General features: G+C 43.6%; 1 protein-coding gene across 1 annotated transcript; it reads left to right on the forward strand.

Moving 5' to 3' along the window:
- The first annotated feature begins 783 nt into the window (after positions 1–783).
- Positions 784–20,100, forward strand: LOC110000276 (TBC1 domain family member 9B). Its single transcript, XM_020655521.3, is given in 23 exon segments — positions 784–1,050; positions 6,103–6,213; positions 6,295–6,413; positions 6,496–6,727; positions 7,681–7,939; positions 8,089–8,296; positions 8,554–8,751; positions 8,832–8,960; positions 9,492–9,642; positions 9,774–9,988; positions 10,117–10,234; positions 10,408–10,610; positions 10,703–10,785; positions 11,140–11,269; positions 11,389–11,487; positions 11,589–11,657; positions 11,754–11,994; positions 12,233–12,298; positions 12,486–12,551; positions 13,732–13,785; positions 13,994–14,038; positions 14,230–14,327; positions 18,768–20,100. Coding segments are annotated over 23 exon segments (3,621 nt in total). The 5' UTR covers positions 784–932; the 3' UTR covers positions 19,377–20,100.
- Positions 20,101–20,132: the final 32 nt, after the last annotated feature.

The following is a 20,132-nucleotide window of genomic DNA, read 5'->3' on the forward strand; positions in this document are numbered from 1 at the left end:
TTCTTTGTTGATGTGTTTTCTTCTTTGTTGCTGTGTTTTGTGATTTGTTGTTGTGTTTTTTTATTCGTTGATGTGTTTTCTTCTTTGTTGCTGTGTTTTGTGATTTGTTGTTGTGTTTTCTTCTTTGTTGATGTGTTTTTTTCTTTGTTGCTGTGTTTTGTGATTTGTTGTTGTGTTTTCTTCTTTGTTGATGTGTTTTTTTCTTTGTTGCTGTGTTTTGTGATTTGTTGTTGTGTTTTTTTATTCGTTGATGTGTTTTCTTCTTTGTTGCTGTGTTTTGTGATTTGTTGTTGTGTTTTCTTCTTTGTTGATGTGTTTTTTTCTTTGTTGCTGTGTTTTGTGATTTGTTGTTGTGTTTTTTTATTCGTTGATGTGTTTTCTTCTTTGTTGCTGTGTTTTGTGATTTGTTGTTGTGTTTTCTTCTTTGTTGATGTGTTTTCTTCTTTGTTGCTGTGTTTTGTGATTTGTTGTTGTGTTTTCTTCTTTGTTGATGTGTTTTCTTCTTTGTTGCTGTGTTTTGTGATTTGTTGTTGTGTTTTCTTCTTTGTTGCTGTGTTTTGTGATTTGTTGTTGTGTTTTCTTCTTTTTTTCTGTGTTTTGCACTTCAGGGCATTATTTTCCTAGCTTACTAGACTCACATTTTTAATCATTTGAAGAGAAACATTGAGAGAAAAACACAATATTTCTGTCCCAATAAGAAAAACAAAAATGTTGACCGAACGTCTCCCGCTGACGTAATGACGCAGCGTGCGCCGAGGGCGTGTCGTGCGGTCGTGTGCCGTCGGACCCGGAAGTGATGTGCAGTCAGCAGACCGAGTGAAAACAACAACATCAGCTCTCTGTTTTGTCTGAAAAACCCGGAGCCTCCCGCGGACTCACCGACCTCTCTCCCGGAGCATTCCCGGCGCAGGGTGCTCTGGAGACGGGCAGAGATGTGGATCCATCCCGAGGAGGTGCTGCTGGCCGGAGCTCTGTGGGTCTCGGAGCGGGCCAACCCGTTCTTCATCCTGCAGAGAAGGAGGGGGCACGGTCGGGGAGGCGGCCTGTCCGGTGAGTCAATATCACACACCGTTATAATCTGAGACAGACGACCAGAGGAACACAAAGACCATATGCAAGAGTTTATAGACCACTACAGACGACCAGGGTGCAGGCTGGTCCATACACACCTTTATAGTCTTTAACAGTAGGATCCTCTGCAGACCAAGTACACAACAGACTGATAGAGACCTCCACAGACCGGCTGAGTAATCTACACTACAGACCACCAAAGAACTCTACAGACTAGTTTAAATAACATAGATGTCATTATATTCCCATACACACCATCATGGTACACTTCAGACCACAACAATAAAGCCCTTGATAGTCATATCTATATATTGGCAAAGACCCAGGGGCGTCTCCAGGATTTCTTGGCCCCATAAAAAGATCTCACATTGGGCCCCTTCACTTCATCCTCAGCAAACCCTGAGACATTACTGCAACCACCCCTCCATCACACAAGTGACCCACTCAAGGGTTTCAATTAAGGTCGTCAACATTTTTTACTTCCTCAGTATTACAGCGGCTTTCCTGAAGATGAAGCCGCTGAGAGGCTGAGGTTGGGCCGCTGAGGTTGGGCCTAATTATATTTGTCCGACGCGCTTTCAAAAGAATACTGTGATACGTAAAAAAATAAGTTTGACTTTTTAATTAACGTAAAAAAAGATGATAACGTGCGTTAACTCATAATCAAAACATACGGCAACCCAGCTCGCCCCCTCTCTTCCACTGAGAACAAAAGGTGAACAGGTGAGTTAAATCAGCACATCTCCGCCCATACCCATGTGACCCGATATCCCCCTACTCAATATAATCCTAATAAATGATATAATAATCAATAACCCAAAACACCAACATATAACAGACTGCTTTAACCTTAAATAAATACTGCAAAGACAATTATATCCATCCATGGCTCCAACAAATACCTTTTCATACCATACACTTTCAAAAGATACATTCACTGTTATCTTATCGATTGGTAATATTAAAAAGTACTGAAGCTTTACATCCAGTCAATTTCTTAAGACAGGTTTGTAGTGAATCCATCAAACACGGCAGGTAAACTCCTGCATGCTGTTGAAATGATACAGATATGTTGGCAACGGTTCCATACAGAAACTACTGCAAACAAAAACTGTAGATTTGTTTCAGAACCGTTAAGGGCAAAGAGAAAGACTCCAGCTTACTGTCTCGCTTTATGCTGACATAACCTTCATCAGGTGTAATCACCCAATCAGAGAGCCACTGAGATAGATGGTCACCTGACGCTCCTTAGTCCATCATCAGCCAGGGAAGAGTCCAAAGATCACGATAAAGCTCAATAAATGTTAAAAATGTAGCCTGTGTAACCTTTTACAACACAAATTGAAAAGTGAGTTTCATCATCTATCATCATACCGTCCTGGAATGAAAAGTCACAAAACGTGAATGTTTGAATAAATAGGTCGGATATAAAGTATCAATCGTCATCAAAACAGGGTTCATCATACATTAGAATGATGTTGAGGTTGGAAATGTTTTCTTGCTGCCGTTTCACCTAATGAAGGTTGTTTAGACCGAAACGTTGTATGATCAAATAAATATGTCAGTATGAAGTGAGACAGTGTTTTACCCTCCTCAGACGTCACCTGTCACACATTTAGGTGGGCAGATATTTTTTTCAACACAAGGAAGAATAAGGGCCCCTTCCTCCATTTGGGACCTGGGTAGTCAGACTCAGGCCCACTTTTTGCCCTCTACTACGCCTCATCATGTACTATGTTTATGTTCAGTGTAAATATGTGACAAAGTACTGCACATATCTGAATGTCAGCACTGAGTAAAAAAAATCTTCATTCAATTTTCAATCAATTTTATTTGTATAGCGTCAACTCATAACAAGTGTTATCTCGAGACACTTTACAAAAGAGCAAGTAAAAAGACCTTACTCATTGTTAAGTTACAAAGAGCAGGTAAAAATACCTTACTTATTGCTATATTACAAAGATCCGGTCTATCCATCATGAGCACTTTAGCAAAGCAGCAAAAGTTACAGTGGTAAGAAAAAACTGCCTTATTAAAAGGCAGAAATCTTCTGTCGGATCCTCGGCTCATGATGAAACAGCCTTCACAGGCCTAGACTGCGCCGGGCTTGGAAAGGGATAGGGGGAGAGATGGGATAAGATGCAGGAAGAGGGATAGGGAGCAAGGGGATGGGGGGTGTTGTTCATGTCATTAAGCTCAGACAAAGCTAATATCATATAAATATCATTACTAATTCGGGTTATTACCAGAAATTAGACTCTGATATGATTCTAGTAAAAATCTAATGACACCAATAGCTGTTTAAATACAGCAGCAAAAATAGTCATAGAAGTAACAATATTCCTAGACACATATACAATTAATTGGTTTTCATTTTCAAATTAATAATAAAATGCCAGTTTTGATGTATTAATTTCTCCCCTACACACCTGTCATATGAATTAGATGTTGTTTTTGTAAGTTTCAGTACTTTCTGATACTATCGATTATTAAAACAAACAGAGATTGTATCTTTTTCTAAATGTATTATTTATAAGACACATGATCATTGAAAAGTGTCCAAATATCAAGCATCTTGACAACCTTGTTACTAATATCTGAATACATATGATGATGGAAATAATGAATGATAGTGAAGAATAAAAACAACACCAGTATTGTTATTGTTGTTATTATCATTATTTACAGTATTGTTATCACAATAGAAATATTGACAACTATAACGTCTAAAATAATAATAATAGAGCACTCAGTGTTTTTAAGGCTGAAATAGATTTCCTGTTTCTGACTCTGCCAGCTGACCACCGATCACAACACACATATATGACACTGAACACAACCCACACACACACACACACACACACACACACACACACACACACACACACACACACACACACACACACACACACACACACACACACACACACACACACACACACACACACACACACACACACACACTTATATGCTGATTGTCGTTTTATTAGGTTTTACTGCAGGGAACTTAAAACTAAACAAGCATACAGATGGAAACTCTGCTCATAATCCCTTTAGGCATGTTTCAGGTCTGTGTGTCCATCTGGAAGTCTGATGGAGTTTACCGGTATGTGTTTTAATTTGAACAGAAGAGGTGTGTCTGGGAGTTTTCTGCAGTTTAATAGGAAACCAGCAGAATGAAGAGTATACATTTTAGTCCGCGTGACTGCAGAGACTTTTAACAGCAGTGACCCTGAATCATGGTGACTCATCTTGACTACTCTGCACTGATGTGTTCATCAGTCAGCTGACAGGAAATGAGCCATGACCCACACTCTATGTTAACACAATCAGCTGATCCATATGTTTTAATGTTTACCTGTTTATCAGACATACAGCAGACAGGATGAAGCGTGGCTGCATGTAAACACTATCCAGCTGCGCCTGCACATTTATACAGAGCTGTGGAAACATTTAGAAGTTCTTGAGAGGGTAAACAATGTTAAACATTTAGAAAAATAACATACAATTTTCCGTTTACGCCCACTTTGTTTTTATTAGCCCAGCGATTCCCAAAGTGGAGCAACGGACTTATAACGACAGCTTAACAAAAACAATGCCCACCGTTTTTCACTGCTAGCATGGCACATTTTGTAAGCGGACTTCCAAGTAAAAGTAAGGCTGAAAATGAATCTACACCAGACGTCACAAATCTGAAGCTTCAAGTTACAGCATCACTTTGAAATGCTTTCTCTTTAAATGTGGCTTGTTAGGGTTTTTTTCAGTTTGTTGCAAATTTTTGAACTTAATTCTAAATAAAGTAGAGTCTTCACTGACAGTGTTTTTTTAGTGTATTTTGATATATGATAAGGGATGGTGTGGCTTGAAAATTCATCTGCCAAAGTGGGACCCAGCAGAAAAAGTTTGCATTAGCGACACTTGCTCACCAAACCTCCTCACAAATGTCTCTCTGGCGGTAGCTTTGTTTCATAACTGTGACTGGAGGCCTGTTTTTGCTTCTGTAATTTTTGATACTATCAACCAAAACATTATAAAGATTGTATTGCAAGTGGTATCGAAACATGTCAAAGTTTAGAAAAATTCAGAGTGAGATATGAACCATAGACTGTGAATATTAGTGGACAAAGCCTGAGTGATAAGATAATCCTTTATTTATCCCACGATGGGGAAATTTAGTGTTACAGCAACGAAGAGCAAATATTGCAAACAAAAAGTGAACACAGTCCAATTTAAATTAAAAAAAGAGAACTACTGTTACTGAAGGGGGTTATTGAAGGTCAGTTGGTGGTCGCCATACTGGCAACGCTGTCTCAACCTAACTTTCAGTCAACCTAACGACAGGCTGAGAGCTGGAGCTGAGTCGGGTTTCAAGCCTCCTGACAAACCGTTACAGTTTGGACAGCTACACATCTTATTTAAAATAATGCTTATTCGTCATGCAATCAACACGGAGGAGTTGTCAAAACTTTACCGTACAGTGTGTGCCGTTAGAGATATAATCTTATCATAACAGTTTCATTTTTTGAACCAGGCTGTAAGCATGTTAACTTCTGCCTTTTTGAATGTGGTGTGTGTGTGACCTCTGGTGATTCTGCCAGCCTGCAGAGGGCCTGAAGGATGAACTGCACATTTTTGGCTTCATTTCTCAACACCAGAAGTGGCCGCTTAATAAAATCACATGAAACACATTTTGAGATCCATCAGTGTCTTGTTTTATCTGATGTTTATTCATAAGAAACGTCCTGTTTTCAATTTTATTCAGAATAAAAGTAGTCTGGGATCCATCCATGCTACAATGCTAACAGCTTCTAACAGCTGCCAACAGGAGTTAATAATAAATGCTAGCTGTTCATTGAGCATCACACAGACTACATAGAAAGACAATGAACTAATTAACACCCTGACCTCTGACCTGTCTACCTTTCTAACTCTACATACCGACTGTTCCACCTGCATATGTGTGCATGTCCACCTGTCTACTTGTCCACCTAGCCAACAAAACGTCATGCCTTCCTGTCCACTTGTGTGCAGGTCTTCTGGTGGGGACTCTAGACGTGGTTCTGGACTCGAGTGCGCGAGTGGCTCCCTACAGGATCCTGCTGCAGACGGCCGACTCTCAGCTCTACTGGAATATTGCCTGTGGTGAGTGAGGTGTACTGGGAGCACTTCGATTAGCTGATGGAGTGTGGGTTTTTTTAATTGACCCTCAGCACTGTCTTGCAGGCTCGTCCAGGAAAGAGATCACTGAGCACTGGGATTGGCTGGAGACCAACCTGCTGCAGACCATCTCCATCTTTGACAATGACGAAGATGTCACCACCTTCGTCAAAGGGAAAATATCTGTATGTCACTTCATATTTCCACCACCACATTTCTCTTTCCTCCTCTGCGATCCTGTTAACTGAGTGATTCTACTTCCTGCAGGGAATCATTGCTGAGGAGAACCGGCTGAATCAGGCGGAGGAGCAGGAGGAGGATTGTGGGAAGTTTCGGGAGGCTGAGCTGAAGATGAGGAAGTTGTTTGGGATGCCTGATGAAGAGAAGCTGGTGAATTATTACTCCTGCAGCTACTGGAAGGGCAGAGTGCCCCGGCAGGGCTGGCTCTACCTGTCCGTCAACCATCTGTGCTTCTACTCCTTCCTGCTGGGCAAAGAGGGTACGACCAGCCAATCACAGTTTAATGATGTCATTAGAATCTGTCTTCTCTGATGACTTTGATTAAGTGGCTGCTTCTCTATATACTAAGGATACTTCTGTGGTTATTTTGGATAGTTTCTTGTATTTAGGATTTTTTCTATAGTTCTTTAGGGTATTTCTATAGCTATTAGGGTACTTCTTGAGTATTTTTGGGGTCTACTGTAGTCATTTAGGGTGTCTAGTTTTCTAGTGTACTTCTATTGCTACTAAGGGTACCTCTGCAGTTATTTAAGGTATTTCTTAAGTTAATTAGTTTTTAGTTATATAGGGTTCTTCTATAGCTATTTAGGGTACTTCAATAATAAATCAGTATACTTCTGTGGTTTACTTGGGGTACCTCTGTAGTTATTTAGGGTACTTTTATAATTATTTTAGGGTAGTTTATAGAATAGAATAGAATTACTTTATTCATCCCAAACTGGGAAATTGTGGCGTTACAGCAGCAGGTTGTCCAAACACACAATATGAGCAAAAAACACAATGTTAGCAAATTTAAACACAATATAATATTAAATACAAAGTAAATAAGCACTAAAAATATCAAAACTAAGAATGTGAATATATACAACCAGGATTTAACTTAGCATTACTCGTCTTAAATATGTGAAAGATTAAATGTAAATGTGCAAAAACAGAGTTGTTGTATTGACATAAGTTAAAGTGCATGAGTGTATTTAGTGGTTATATAAGGTATTCCTTTTGCTATTAGGGTACAACTGTAATTATTTATGGTATCTGTTATTATTACTTTGGGTAGTTTGTGGTTGTTTAGGGAACTTCTGTAGTTGTTTAGGGTGATTTGTGGTTATTTAGAGTACTTGTTTAGTTATTAAGTATAATTATGTAGTTATTAGGTTGCTTAGTTATTTAGGGTGTTTCATTAGTATTTACCCCTGAATGACCCTCCCACAGTGACCCTGGTGGTGCAGTGGACCGAGGTGACCCAGTTGGAGAAAAATGCCACCCTGGTGTTTCCGGAGAGCGTTCGAGTGAGCACACGTCACACTGAACATTTCTTCTCCATGTTCCTGAACATAAACGACACCTTCAAGCTGATGGAGCAGCTTGCCAACATCGCCATGCGTCAGCTGCTCGACAACGAGGCGTTCGCCGCCGACCGCTCGCTACCCAAAGCCACCAAGACGCTGAAGAACGTCTCTGCGCTGAAGAGGTCTCACTATGTTTAATATCCAAACACCAGTTATTGAGCTGAGTAGGGTTCATGTAGGAAGGATTGTTTCTGATCAAATGACCCTCTGCCACTTATTCAGGATCTTTCTGTCATTTGCGTTTGACCATTTCTGGTGTTTCCTGTTTCAGGGATTTAGACGCCCGGGCGAAGAATGAACGGTATCGCACCATGTTCAGGCTGACGCAGGACGAGCGTTTAGACGGGCACACAGACTGCACGCTTTGGACGCCGTTCGCTAAGATGCATGTGGTGGGACAGCTGTTCATCTCCAACAACTACATCTGTTTCAACAGCAGAGAGGAGGATCTATGCCAGCTCATCATTCCACTCAGAGAGGTAAACGAGCTGCTCTCTCGGATCATTAAATTAAAAAAGGATGTTTGTTCTGATTTCTAATTACATTATATCTTAAATTCCAGTGCTTTCATATTTGCTTTCATACTTTTATATTCATATCTCTAAACATTCATGACACTCTCACACACAAAATGTTCGGGTTTAAGACTGAAGAGCTCGAACGTCCCACAGACCATCCATCTTTAGACTCTCACGACAGTAACACCTCTGTTTACCCATAATCCCCTGCTCCTCAGGTGTCCATCGTGGAGAAGGCGGACAGCAGCAGCGTCCTGCCGTGTCCCGTTTCCATCAGCACCAAGAACAAGATGAACTTCCTGTTTGCCAACCTCAAAGACAGAGACTTCTTGGTCCAGCGAATCTCCGACTTCCTGCAGCGAACACCCGACAGCTCGTGGGGCGACACCAACCCCTTGTCTCTGATTGGTCACTCGGTATGTCACTCATTAACACTGATGCATAACAAGTTTAAATTCTGCCAGGGTCAGAATGTTTTGTTTTTTTGTGTCCTTAGGCGTCTGCGTCTGCAGTGTCTGAATCTACCCAGAAAGGGCAGCATTTTCACCCTGGACTGCCCACAGCCAGCCAAGGTCTGCTGGCGCTCTACCACCGAGACGCTCCCGAGGACCTGGGACCCAAAGCTGTGAGTACTATTACCATGTAGTACTGTTACCATGCAGCATTGTTACCATGTGTAGCGCTGTTAGAGACAATGAATGCCCATGTAAGAGTTCGCTGTTTGCAATAACTTGACACTGGCAGTGTCACTTTTTTCCAATGTCCGTCAGCCTGAGTTTGAGGTGAGAGCAATGAATGAAAGTGGATGGAACAGAAACTAATGAGGATCTGAAGAACATCAGATCAGCTGTGACGGCGTGTTGTTGTTGTTGTTTCCAAGAATCGAGAGCAATAAAAAAACATTTTTTCAGTCTTATCTTTTTGTCAGTTTAGTGTAATTCATTGATACTGAGCAGAACTACTGCACAGGGTTGAACTGGATACAGAAACCTTTAGAGGAGAACTTTTAAGAAACCAATAAGTACTGTTTGTTTCTGAGGAGGACTGTTGAATCCATAGCAACATAGATCTGTGTCACCTGTTGATTTAAAGAGTTCATCAACACAAGCTTGATGCTTCACTTCAGTCTTTCTGTGTGTCCCCCCCACCCCTGCAGATGAAGGAGAAGATGAAGGAGGAGTCATGGAACATCCACTTCTCAGAGTTTGGACGAGGAGTCTGCATGTACAGAACCTCCAGAACCCGAGAACTCGTCCTGAACGGGATCCCAGAACACCTTAGAGGAGAGCTTTGGCTGCTGTTCTCTGGTCAGTTCATTCATTTATTCATTCATACATTCATTCAGCAGACATTAAAGCTGTGGCTGCAGATTTCTGTGTACCTGATTCATCATCAGGGAAACTTTCATTTGTTCACCTGTCCACATGTTTTTTTCCAGGTGCGCAGAACGAGATGGCTTCTCACCCTGGTTACTATGGTGACCTGGTGGAACAGGCCATGGGACTGTGTTCATTGGCAACTGAGGAGATCGAGCGCGACCTTCACCGCTCCATGCCGGAGCACCGCGCCTTCCAGAACGAGACCGGGATCGCAGCTCTGCGCCGCGTCCTAACCGCCTACGCACACCGCAACCCAGGCATTGGATACTGTCAGGTTATTAGAAAATACAATTAAAATAAACTATTATCTATCAGTTTATATAAATGATTTTTTATTTATTTTTCAGATTACATAAAAACTCATTTAAAATACCTTTTCGTCTTAATTGTGATTTCCTTCAGGCGATGAACATCGTCACCTCCGTGCTGTTGCTCTACTGTCCAGAGGAGGAAGCCTTCTGGCTGCTGGTGGCGCTGTGTGAGCGAATGCTGCCGGACTACTACAACACCAGAGTAGTAGGTCAGTGACATCATCAGAGTCAGTGACATCAGTAATCGGTTACGCCTTCAGAGTCACATCAACACCAGAGTTTTCGGTCATTTTATAACCTAGCAGTGTTTTATCAGCAGTTCTGCGGTGCAGCCACAGGGGGTGCGCTGTCGCTGTCTGATGTAGTGTTGGTGTCCCTTCAGGTGCTCTGGTGGATCAAGGCGTGTTTGAGGAGCTGACCCGGGCTTTCCTCCCCCTGCTGTATGAACACATGCAGGAGCTGGGAGTAATCACCACTATCAGTCTGTCCTGGTTTCTCACCCTCTTCCTGTCAGTGATGCCCTTCGACAGCGCCGTCCTATTGGTCGACTGCTTCTTCTATGAGGGCATAAAGGTCATCTTCCAGGTGAGGCAGGACAATTCATTAACACTGCACTTACTGCAGTGACTCTTTACTGACCTGTAAACCATGTAATAAAACTACTAACATGTCTGCAGGTGGCACTGAATGTTCTCCACGACAACATGGACGCCCTGCTGTCCTGCAGTGATGAGGGCGAGGCCATGACCATCCTGGGCAGGTACGACTCGTTTTACCTTTTATAGTCCAAAATAGAAACCAGAGTAAAGTCCATGTTGTAGCCAAATTTTGAGTCTAGTTTAAAGTCCAAAGTATAGTTCAGATTTAATTCCTAATTTTTGTCAAGAGAATAATCAAAGTTCTGTTTTTGTGTCAGAACTGATTCAAGCTGTGATAGTGTCCCACGCACACTGAGAGGGTGTCCTTCATCCTCGTCACACTCTGTCCTCTCTGAGTGTCTGAGAGAGAGCTTTGTCCTCTGACTGGTGAACTTAACAAGTGTGTGTGTGTGTGTGTGTGTGTGTGTGTGTGTGTGTGTGTGTGTGTGTGTTTGTTGGTGTGTTTGTTGGTGTAGGTACCTGGATAATGTAGTAAACAAACAGACTGTGGCTCCACCCATCCCTCACCTGCACGCCCTGCTGACAAGTGGAGACGACCCTCCGCCTGAGATCGACGTCTTCGACCTCATCAAGTCGTCCTATGAGGTCAGTCATGGCTCAGTCTAATTCCTGGTGCAGCAGGGTCAGTCTATTTTCTGAAATGTTATTTTAAGTCATTTGTCTTTTTCAGTAAAAATGTCTTCATCCTTTCATCCTCTTGTCAGAAATTTGGCACCCTGCGCTCTGATGTCATCGACCAGATGAGGTTCAAGCAGAGGTTAAAGGTCATACAGTCACTGGAGGACACTGCAAAGAGGAGCGTGGTGAGTGCTGTTTGCTTACTTTGTGCTAATGCCTATGTGCCGATGTAGACCGTGTTTACAGGTGTGTGTGTGTGTGTGTGTGTGTGTGTGTGTGTGTGCAGGTTAGAGCGATGATGACGGAGTCCGCCTTCAGTATAGAGGAGCTGGAGGAGCTGTACTGTCTCTTTAAGGTCAGGAAGGAAAAACTGAGAGAGGGAAGAGTCATGAGCAGCAAAACAGATTGAGTGTGCGTGTGTGATGTCACAGCCCTTTACTTCCTGTTTCAGTCAAAACACATGACCAGCTGTTACTGGGGCTCCAGCAGCTCGGCGGCAGAGCGTCACGATCCCAGCCTGCCGTACCTGGAGCAGTACCGCATAGACCCCGCCCAGTTCACTCAGCTGTTCACCGCACTCGCCCCCTGGATCTGTGGAGGCCACACCCCCACCCTGTCAGCCCGCCTCTTCAGACTGCTGGACCAGAACCAGGACGGGCTTGTCAACTTCAAAGAGTTCATCACCGGACTGAGTGAGGCTATTCCCACAAACACCTCACACCTGTTTGTCAATGACACTTACTGTACTGGTTCACACTCACAACGTGTGTGTGTGTGTGTGTGTGTGTGTGTGTGTGTGTGTGTGTGTGTGTGTGTGTGTGTGTGTGTGTGTGTGTGTGTGTGTGTGTGTGTGTGTGTGTGTGTGTGTGTGTGTGTGTGTGTGTGTGTGTGTGTGTGTGTGTGTGTGTGTGTGTGTGTGTGTATCCTCAGGTGGGATGTATCATGGAGACATGACAGAGAAACTGAAGCTTCTGTATAAGCTCCACCTCCCACCAGGTAAGCTGACCTGCATGTTAAGCTCCGCTCCTGAGTCCAGTTAGCTGTTTACGAAGCAGCTTCAGAATTACCTCTTAAGTTTTTAGAACAATAAAGGTTGCCATGGTAACTGACGCTGCATATATCTCACAAATAGATGCCTCAGCCTGATTTTTAATCAATGTTTGTCTGTCTGTCTGTTTGGCAGCTCTGTGTCCAGAGGAGGCGGAGTCTGCCTTGGAAGCGACAAACTTCTTCACAGAGGACGAGCGCGGTAAGACCGTAACTACTTTTTAGTTTAGTTTTAGTTTATTTGCACATTTTTTGAAAGAAGAATCAAACAGAAAAAAAATAAAAATAAAATAAAACACGTGCAGGTGAGGTAGACACCCATGAGGGCTTATCTCAAAACCTCACCTTAAAAGATTAAACAAAGTTAAAATAAAATACAGTAAAAATAACAAAGTAAGAATATTTACTATCACAAATAAAATGTACCCAATTGAAAATTACATACAAACATTGAAAACATAAAAATAGAGCAAAACAGGACATACAATATGAAGACAATATAACAAAATCAGGACAATTCAACATCAACGCATTTCTGAGTCTCAATTTGTATCAAGAAAAAGACAAAAAAATAATCAAGTAAATAAATATATTCCAGCAAATATAATTTGTTTTAAACCATTTTGAACATGCAAGAAGGCCATTACTTACTTCAGTCATGAGTTCTGACAAATTTTTAGTGGAGACAAGTAAATTAGTATCATCTGCAAATGATAATGGGCGTATTGTGTTTGATACTGTTGCAAGATCGTAAATGTATATGAGAAACAGTAACGGTCCTAAAATGGACCCTTGTGGGACCCCACACTGCATCATAGTTCTCTCAGACTCTACACCATTTATGTTGACATACTGCTGTCTGTTACATTCAAAATTACTGAGCCACTTCAGGACATTTCCATTAAATCCATATCTATAGTTTAGCTAGTAAAAGTTCATGATTTACAGCATCCAATGCTTTAGAGAGATCCAGAAAAATACCACATGAAAACTCTTTCTTTTCTGATGCAGAATGAATCTTGTCCACACTAGTTGTAAGTTTCTTGTGTTTATAAGTCACAGCTGGTTCTGCTCACCTGCCGACGAGTGAGCTTTGTTTACTGTGTGTGACGACAGGACTCGACAGGTTTCTACAGCTCTGTGAGGACCTGTGAGGTGTGTTTATGTGATGAACATGAGACAGACAGCTCAGGGTATCATCACAAAAACATAAAAATATTGAATTAGGCAGCAGGTTAACTAAACGTCCCGCATATTTACAACAACAACCATTTATTCTTTTCTATGTGTCTGAGCTCACTCAAACGCCGACCTCCTCTCTGCCTATCTTTTTTCTTCTTTGTCTGTTTTTTCTTCTTCTTCTCTGTCGTATATACTTCCAGAATCTTCTTCCCTGTCTGATCCGGACACTTCAGGGCAGCAGGAAGTGACCTCAGGTTTGTGTCTTGCTATGTAATCTGACACCTCACCGTGTTGCTTCAACAGCAGTGATGTCACAGCAGACCATTTGGACAGACTCTGTGTGACATCATTTCCTCTGAAAGACGATCGTACATGATCGCTGAAAGTAGAACTTATTTAATGTTATTTCTTTTTTGATAATGATGATGATGAAGATGAAGGTGGTTTCATGTCTGTTTGCAGGTGAGGAGGGGAAAGAAGGAGGCGTAGACGGCGAGGACAAGAAAGGTAAATGATCTGCCCACTGTGGAGACTGGTCAGGTGATGTGCCTGTAGCGTGTGGCGTCGCAGATCACAGCCTGTGATGTCACATTAACTCATCGTGGATCCAGACAGACGATTCCAAAATTATACAAATCAGGTAGGTCAACACCTGTGCCACCTGTTGCCTGTGACCTTTGACCTGTGTGTTGTTTCAGAGGAAAGGCTGAAGGACTACAAGTACTACCTGAGGATGTGGGCTAAAGTGAAGGAACTAAAGACTGAAACAATCAAAGACCTTCCCAGAATGAACCAGGTGAGTTGACCTCACACCTGTCTATAAGTAACCGGTCAGTCAGTCAATCTGCAGACACTTTATAAAAAGACCAGGTGTAGACCGTACTCTTTACTATATTATTTATATTATTATATAAGACCCAGCATTAATCCACCATAAGCATCACCATGGCAACACTTAGCAAAGTTTCCTAGTTGTAGTCCAGACACGAGCTGCAGCTGAAGAGTCTTCTAAAAAAGAATAACAAATACATGGACGAGTGTTTCTGCATCGCTCGTTCCTGATTTTAGAGATGTAGAGAAGTATGACCTGTCTCTCTCTAATGACCTGTCTCTCTCTGTACCCGTCTCTCTCTGTACCCGTCTCTCTCTAATGACCTGTCTCTCTCTGCACCCGTCTCTCTCTGTACCCGTCTCTCTCTAATGACCTGTCTCTCTCTGTACCCGTCTCTCTCTGTACCCGTCTCTCTCTAATGACCTGTCTCTCTCTGCACCCGTCTCTCTCTGTACCCGTCTCTCTCTAATGACCTGTCTCTCTCTGTACCCGTCTCTCTCTGTACCCGTACCCGTCTCTCTCTGTACCCGTCTCTCTCTGTACCCGTCTCTCTCTGTACCTGTCTCTCTCTAATGACCTGTCTCTCTCTGTACCCGTCTCTCTCTGTACCCGTCTCTCTCTGCACCCGTACCTGTCTCTCTCTGTACCCGTACCTGTCTCTCTCTGTACCCGTCTCTCTCTGTACCCGTACCCGTCTCTCTCTGTACCCGTCTCTCTCTGTACCCGTCTCTCTCTGATGTACTTTCTATCTCTCTCTCTCCCTCTCTCTCTCTCTCTCATGACCTGTCTCTCTCTCTCTCTCTGTCTCATGACCTGTCTCTCTCTCTCTCTCTCTCTCTCTGTCTCTCTCTTATGACCTGTCTCTCTCTCTCTCTGTCTCTCTCATGACCTGTCTCTCTCTCTCTCTCTCTCTCTCTCGCTCTCTCTCTTGACCTGTCTCTCTCTCTCTCTCTCTCTCCTCTCTCATGACCTGTCTCTCTCTCTCTCTCTCATGACCTGTCTCTCTCTCTCTCTCTGTCTGTCTCTCTCTAATGACCTGTCTCTCTCTCTCTCTCTCTCTCTCTCTCTGATGACCTATCTCTCTCTCTCTCTCTCATGACCTATCTCTCTCTCTCTCTCTCATGACCTGTCTCTCTCTCTCTCTAATGACCTGTCTCTCTCTCTGTACCTGTCTCTCTCTCTCTCTCATGACCTGTCTCTCTCTCTCTCTCTAATGACCTGTCTCTCTCTCTGTACCTGTCTCTCTCTCTCTCTCTCTCTCTGATGACCTGTCTCTCTCTCTCTCTAATGACCTGTCTCTCTCTCTGTACCTGTCTCTCTCTCTCTCTCTCTCTCTCATGACCTGTCTCTCTCTCTCTCTAATGACCTGTCTCTCTCTCTGTACCTGTCTCTCTCTCTCTCTCTCTCTCTGATGACCTGTCTCTCTCTCTCTCTCATGACCTATCTCTCTCTCTCTCTCTCTGGTGACCTATCTCTCTCTCTCTCTCATGACCTGTCTCTCTCTCTCTCTCTCTCATGACCTGTCTCTCTCTCTCTCTCTCTGATGACCTATCTGTCTCTCTCTCTCTCTCTCATGACCTGTCTCTCTCTCTCTCTCTGATGACCTATCTCTCTCTCTCTCTCTCTCTCATGACCTGTCTCTCTCTCTCTCTAATGACCTGTCTCTCTCTCTGTACCTGTCTCTCTCTCTCTCTCTCTCTCTGATGACCTGTCTCTCTCTCTCTCTCATGACCTATCTCTCTCTCTCTCTCTCTGATGACCTATCTCTCTCTCTCTCTCTCTCTCTCTCTCTCTCTCTCCTCTCTCTCTCTCTCATGACCTGTCTCTCTCTCTCTCTCTCTCATGACCTATCTCTCTCTCTCTCTCATGACCTGTCTCTCTCTCTCTCTCTCTGATGACCTATCTGTCTCTCTCTCTCTCATGACCTGTCTCTCTCTCTCTCTCTGATGACCTATCTCTCTCTCTCTCTCTCTCTCATGACCTATCTCTCTCTCTCTCTGTCTCTCTCTCTGTACCTGTCTCTCTCTCTCTCTCTCTCTCTCTCTCTCTGATGACCTGTCTCTCTCTCTCTCTCTAATGACCTATCTCTCTCTCTCTCTTTCTCATGACCTATCTCTCTCTCTCTCTCATGACCTGTCTCTCTCTCTCTCTCTCTCTCTCTCTCGCATGACCTATCTCTCTCTCTCTCTCTCTCTCTCTGATGACCTGTCTCCCTCTCTCTAATGACCTATCTCTCTCTCTCTCTCTCTCTCTCATGACCTATCTCTCTCTCTCTCTCTCATGACCTGTCTCTCTCATCTCTCTCTCCCTCTCTCTCTCTCAAGCCCTCTCTCTCTCTCTCTCTCATGACCTGTCTCTCTCTCTCTCTCTCTCTCTGATTACCTATCTCTCTCTCTCTCTCTCATGACCTATCTCTCTCTCTCTCTCATGACCTGTCTCTCTCTCTCTCTCTCTGATGACCTATCTGTCTCTCTCTCTCTCATGACCCTGTCTCTCTCTCTCTCTCTGATGACCTATCCTCTCTCTCTCTCTCTCTCTCATGACCTATCTCTCTCTCTCTCTCTCTCTCATGACCTGTCTCTCTCTCTGTACCTGTCTCTCTCTCTCTCTCTCTCTCTCTCTCTCTGATGACCTGTCTCTCTCTCTCTCTCTAATGACCTATCTCTCTCTCTCTCTTTCCTCATGACCTATCTCTCTCTCTCTCTCATTGACCTGTCTCTCTCTCTCTCTCTCTCTCTCTCTCTCTCGCATGACCTATCTCTCTCTCTCTCTCTCTCTCTCTGATGACCTGTCTCCCTCTCTCTAATGACCTATCTCTCTCTCTCTCTCTCTCTCATGACCTATCTCTCTCTCTCTCTCTCATGACCTGTCTCTCTCTCTCTCTCTCCCTCTCTCTCTCTCAAGCCCTCTCTCTCTCTCTCTCTCATGACCTGTCTCTCTCTCTCTCTCTCTCTGATTACCTATCTCTCTCTCTCTCTCTCTGATGACCTATCTCTCTCTCTCTCTCTAATGACCTGTCTCTCTCTCTCTGTACCTGTCTCTCTCTCTCTGTCTCTCTCTCTCTCTCTCTCTCATGACCTGTCTCTCTCTCTCTCTCTCTCTCTCTCTGTCTCTCTCTCATGACCTGTCTCTCTCTCTCTCTCTGTCTCTCTCTTGACCTGTCTCTCTCTCTCTCTCTCTCTCTCATGACCTCTCTCTCTCTCTCTCTCTCTCCTCATGACCTGTCTCTCTCTCTCTCTCTCTCATGACCTGTCTCTCTCTCTCTCTGTCTGTCTCTCTCTAATGACCTGTCTCTCTCTCTCTCTCTCTCTCTCTCTCATGACCTCTCTCTCTCTCTCTCTCTCTCTCATGACCTGTCTCTCTCTCTCTCTCTCTCTCATGACCTGTCTCTCTCTCTCTCTCTGTCTGTCTCTCTCTCATGACCTGTCTCTCTCTCTTGACTGTCTCTCTCTTGACCTGTCTCTCTCTCTCTCTCTCTCTCTGTCTCTCTCTCATGACCTGTCTCTCTCTCTCTCTCTGTCTCTCTCTTGACCTGTCTCTCTCTCTCTCTCTCTCTCTCTCTCATGACCTCTCTCTCTCTCTCTCTCTCTCTCATGACCTGTCTCTCTCTCTCTCTCTCTCTGATGACCTGTCTCTCTCTCTCTCTAATGACCTATCTCTCTCTCTCTCTCTCTCTCTCTCTCTCTCTCTATCTCATGACCTGTCTCTCTCTCTCTCACTCTCTCTCTCTCTCTCTTCTCTATCTCATGACCTATCTATCTCTCTCTCTCTCTCTCTCTCTCTCTCTATCTCATGACCTATCTATCTCTCTCTCTCTCATGACCTGTCTCTCTCTCTCTCTCTCTCTCTCTCTCTCTCTATCTCATGACCTATCTATCTCTCTCTCTCTAATGACCTATCTCTCTCTCTCTCTCTCTCTCTCTCTCTCTCTCTATCTCATGACCTGTCTCTCTCTCTCTCTCTCTCTCTCTCATGACTATCTCTCTCTCTCTCTCTCTCTCTCTCTCTCTCTATCTCATGACCTATCTATCTCTCTCTCTCTCTCTCATGACCTGTCTCTCTCTCTCTCTCTCTGATGACCTGTCTCTCTCTCTCTCTCTCTCATGACCTATCTCTCTCTCTCTCTCTCTCATGACCTATCTCTCTCTCTCTCTCTCATGACCTGTCTCTCTCTCTCTCTAATGACCTGTCTCTCTCTCTGTACCTGTCTCTCTCTCTCATGACCTATCTCTCTCTCTCTCTCTCTCTGATGACCTGTCTCTCTCTCTCTTTCTAATGACCTGTCTCTCTCTCTCTCTGTACCTGTCTCTCTCTCTGTACCTGTCACTCTCCCTCTCTCTCTAATGACCTGTCTCTCTCTCTAATGACCTGTCTCTCTCTCTGTACCTGTCTCTCTCTCCTCAGGAGCAGTTCATTGACCTGTGTAAGACTCTGTACCACATGTTCAGCGAGGAGCCTCTCGAGCAGCAGCTCTATCACTCCATCGCCACCGTCGCTAGCCTTCTGCTTCGGATCGGGGAGGTCGGAAAGAAGTTCAACAACGGCGGCAGGAAAAACCGACGACCCTGTACAGGCCCCGCCCCCAGTGCCTGAAAGTGAGGAGGAGGAGGGGCTTGGACTGGATGCTCGGGTGAATCTCAGGTGTGCCGGGCTCTGGCAGAGGCTCAGCTGGAGCCGGCGGCTCCGCAGACATCTGACGAGGAGACGAAGGACGACACGTCGGTCTCGTCGTACTCGGTGGTGAGCTCCGGCTCGCTGCAGTGCGAGGACATCGCTGATGACACCGTGCTGGTCGGCAGCGGTGAGCAGAGGCAAGGCAGCGTGCTGGACGTGGATTGGTCGATCACCTTTGAGCAGGTACTAGCCTCACTGCTGACAGAACCGCCACTTGTCGACTACTTCGAGAGGAAGAGGGATCTCCAAAGCAAGATGGACGCCTGTAAGGCCCAGCGAGTCGTGGAGCGTCAGATGAGCTCCACCTCCGACCATGAACTGGCTCAGCAGTCCATCTGATCCTCCCTCGCCTGAAATCCTCACTGACCTTTACCTGTGAAGGTGTTCTGTCTTGAAACACTCTCTGCAGGATCACCTGGACTGAAAGATAACAGAGGAGCAGGTCAAAGCTGAACAAACTACGAAAGCCTCAGAGACCCAAACTTTTTTTTCAACACATAAATGAATAAGAAAATTACTTTTATTAAATGTAAAAAATCTGAAGTATATGTTAACCATTTCTTTCTTTGTTGTTGTAAAGAGCAGTGAACAGAAACAGAACAATCTGCTGATTAAAGAAATATAACACAAGACTCAGCTAATAAACAAATATGTAAACATTGATTTTAAAAAGTGGATTTATGTTTCCAACAGGCTGAAATATGAAGTTTTTACATTCAGAAAAAAGTTTACGGACTCAGTTAAATAACAAAATAAATCGATGTTTAAACGTGTTTCTTTCTGTTCACATTCATGAACTGTATATTAATCCTAAAGTATTATAACCTTAAGAAACTTGTATCTGTTTCACTCAGATGAATCCATACCTGCAGACTTTTATTTTTGACTTCACTGAAGCCTTGTTTCCTGCCTTTCTGATGACATCACTAGTGTTTTAACAATGAGGTCAGTTGTCCGTTTTTATTCCGTTTTTTTCTCTTTTGTCATTTTTGTATTTATTTGTCTGCTCTAACATCCATTTAAATGCTCAGTTATTGATTTAATAAAAAACAAAGAAAATAGGCCTACTTGTTTATTTTCTCAGGTTTCATCTTT

This window comes from Labrus bergylta, chromosome 9 (genome assembly GCF_963930695.1).
Source record: "Labrus bergylta chromosome 9, fLabBer1.1, whole genome shotgun sequence".
Lineage (NCBI taxonomy): Eukaryota > Metazoa > Chordata > Actinopteri > Labriformes > Labridae > Labrus > Labrus bergylta.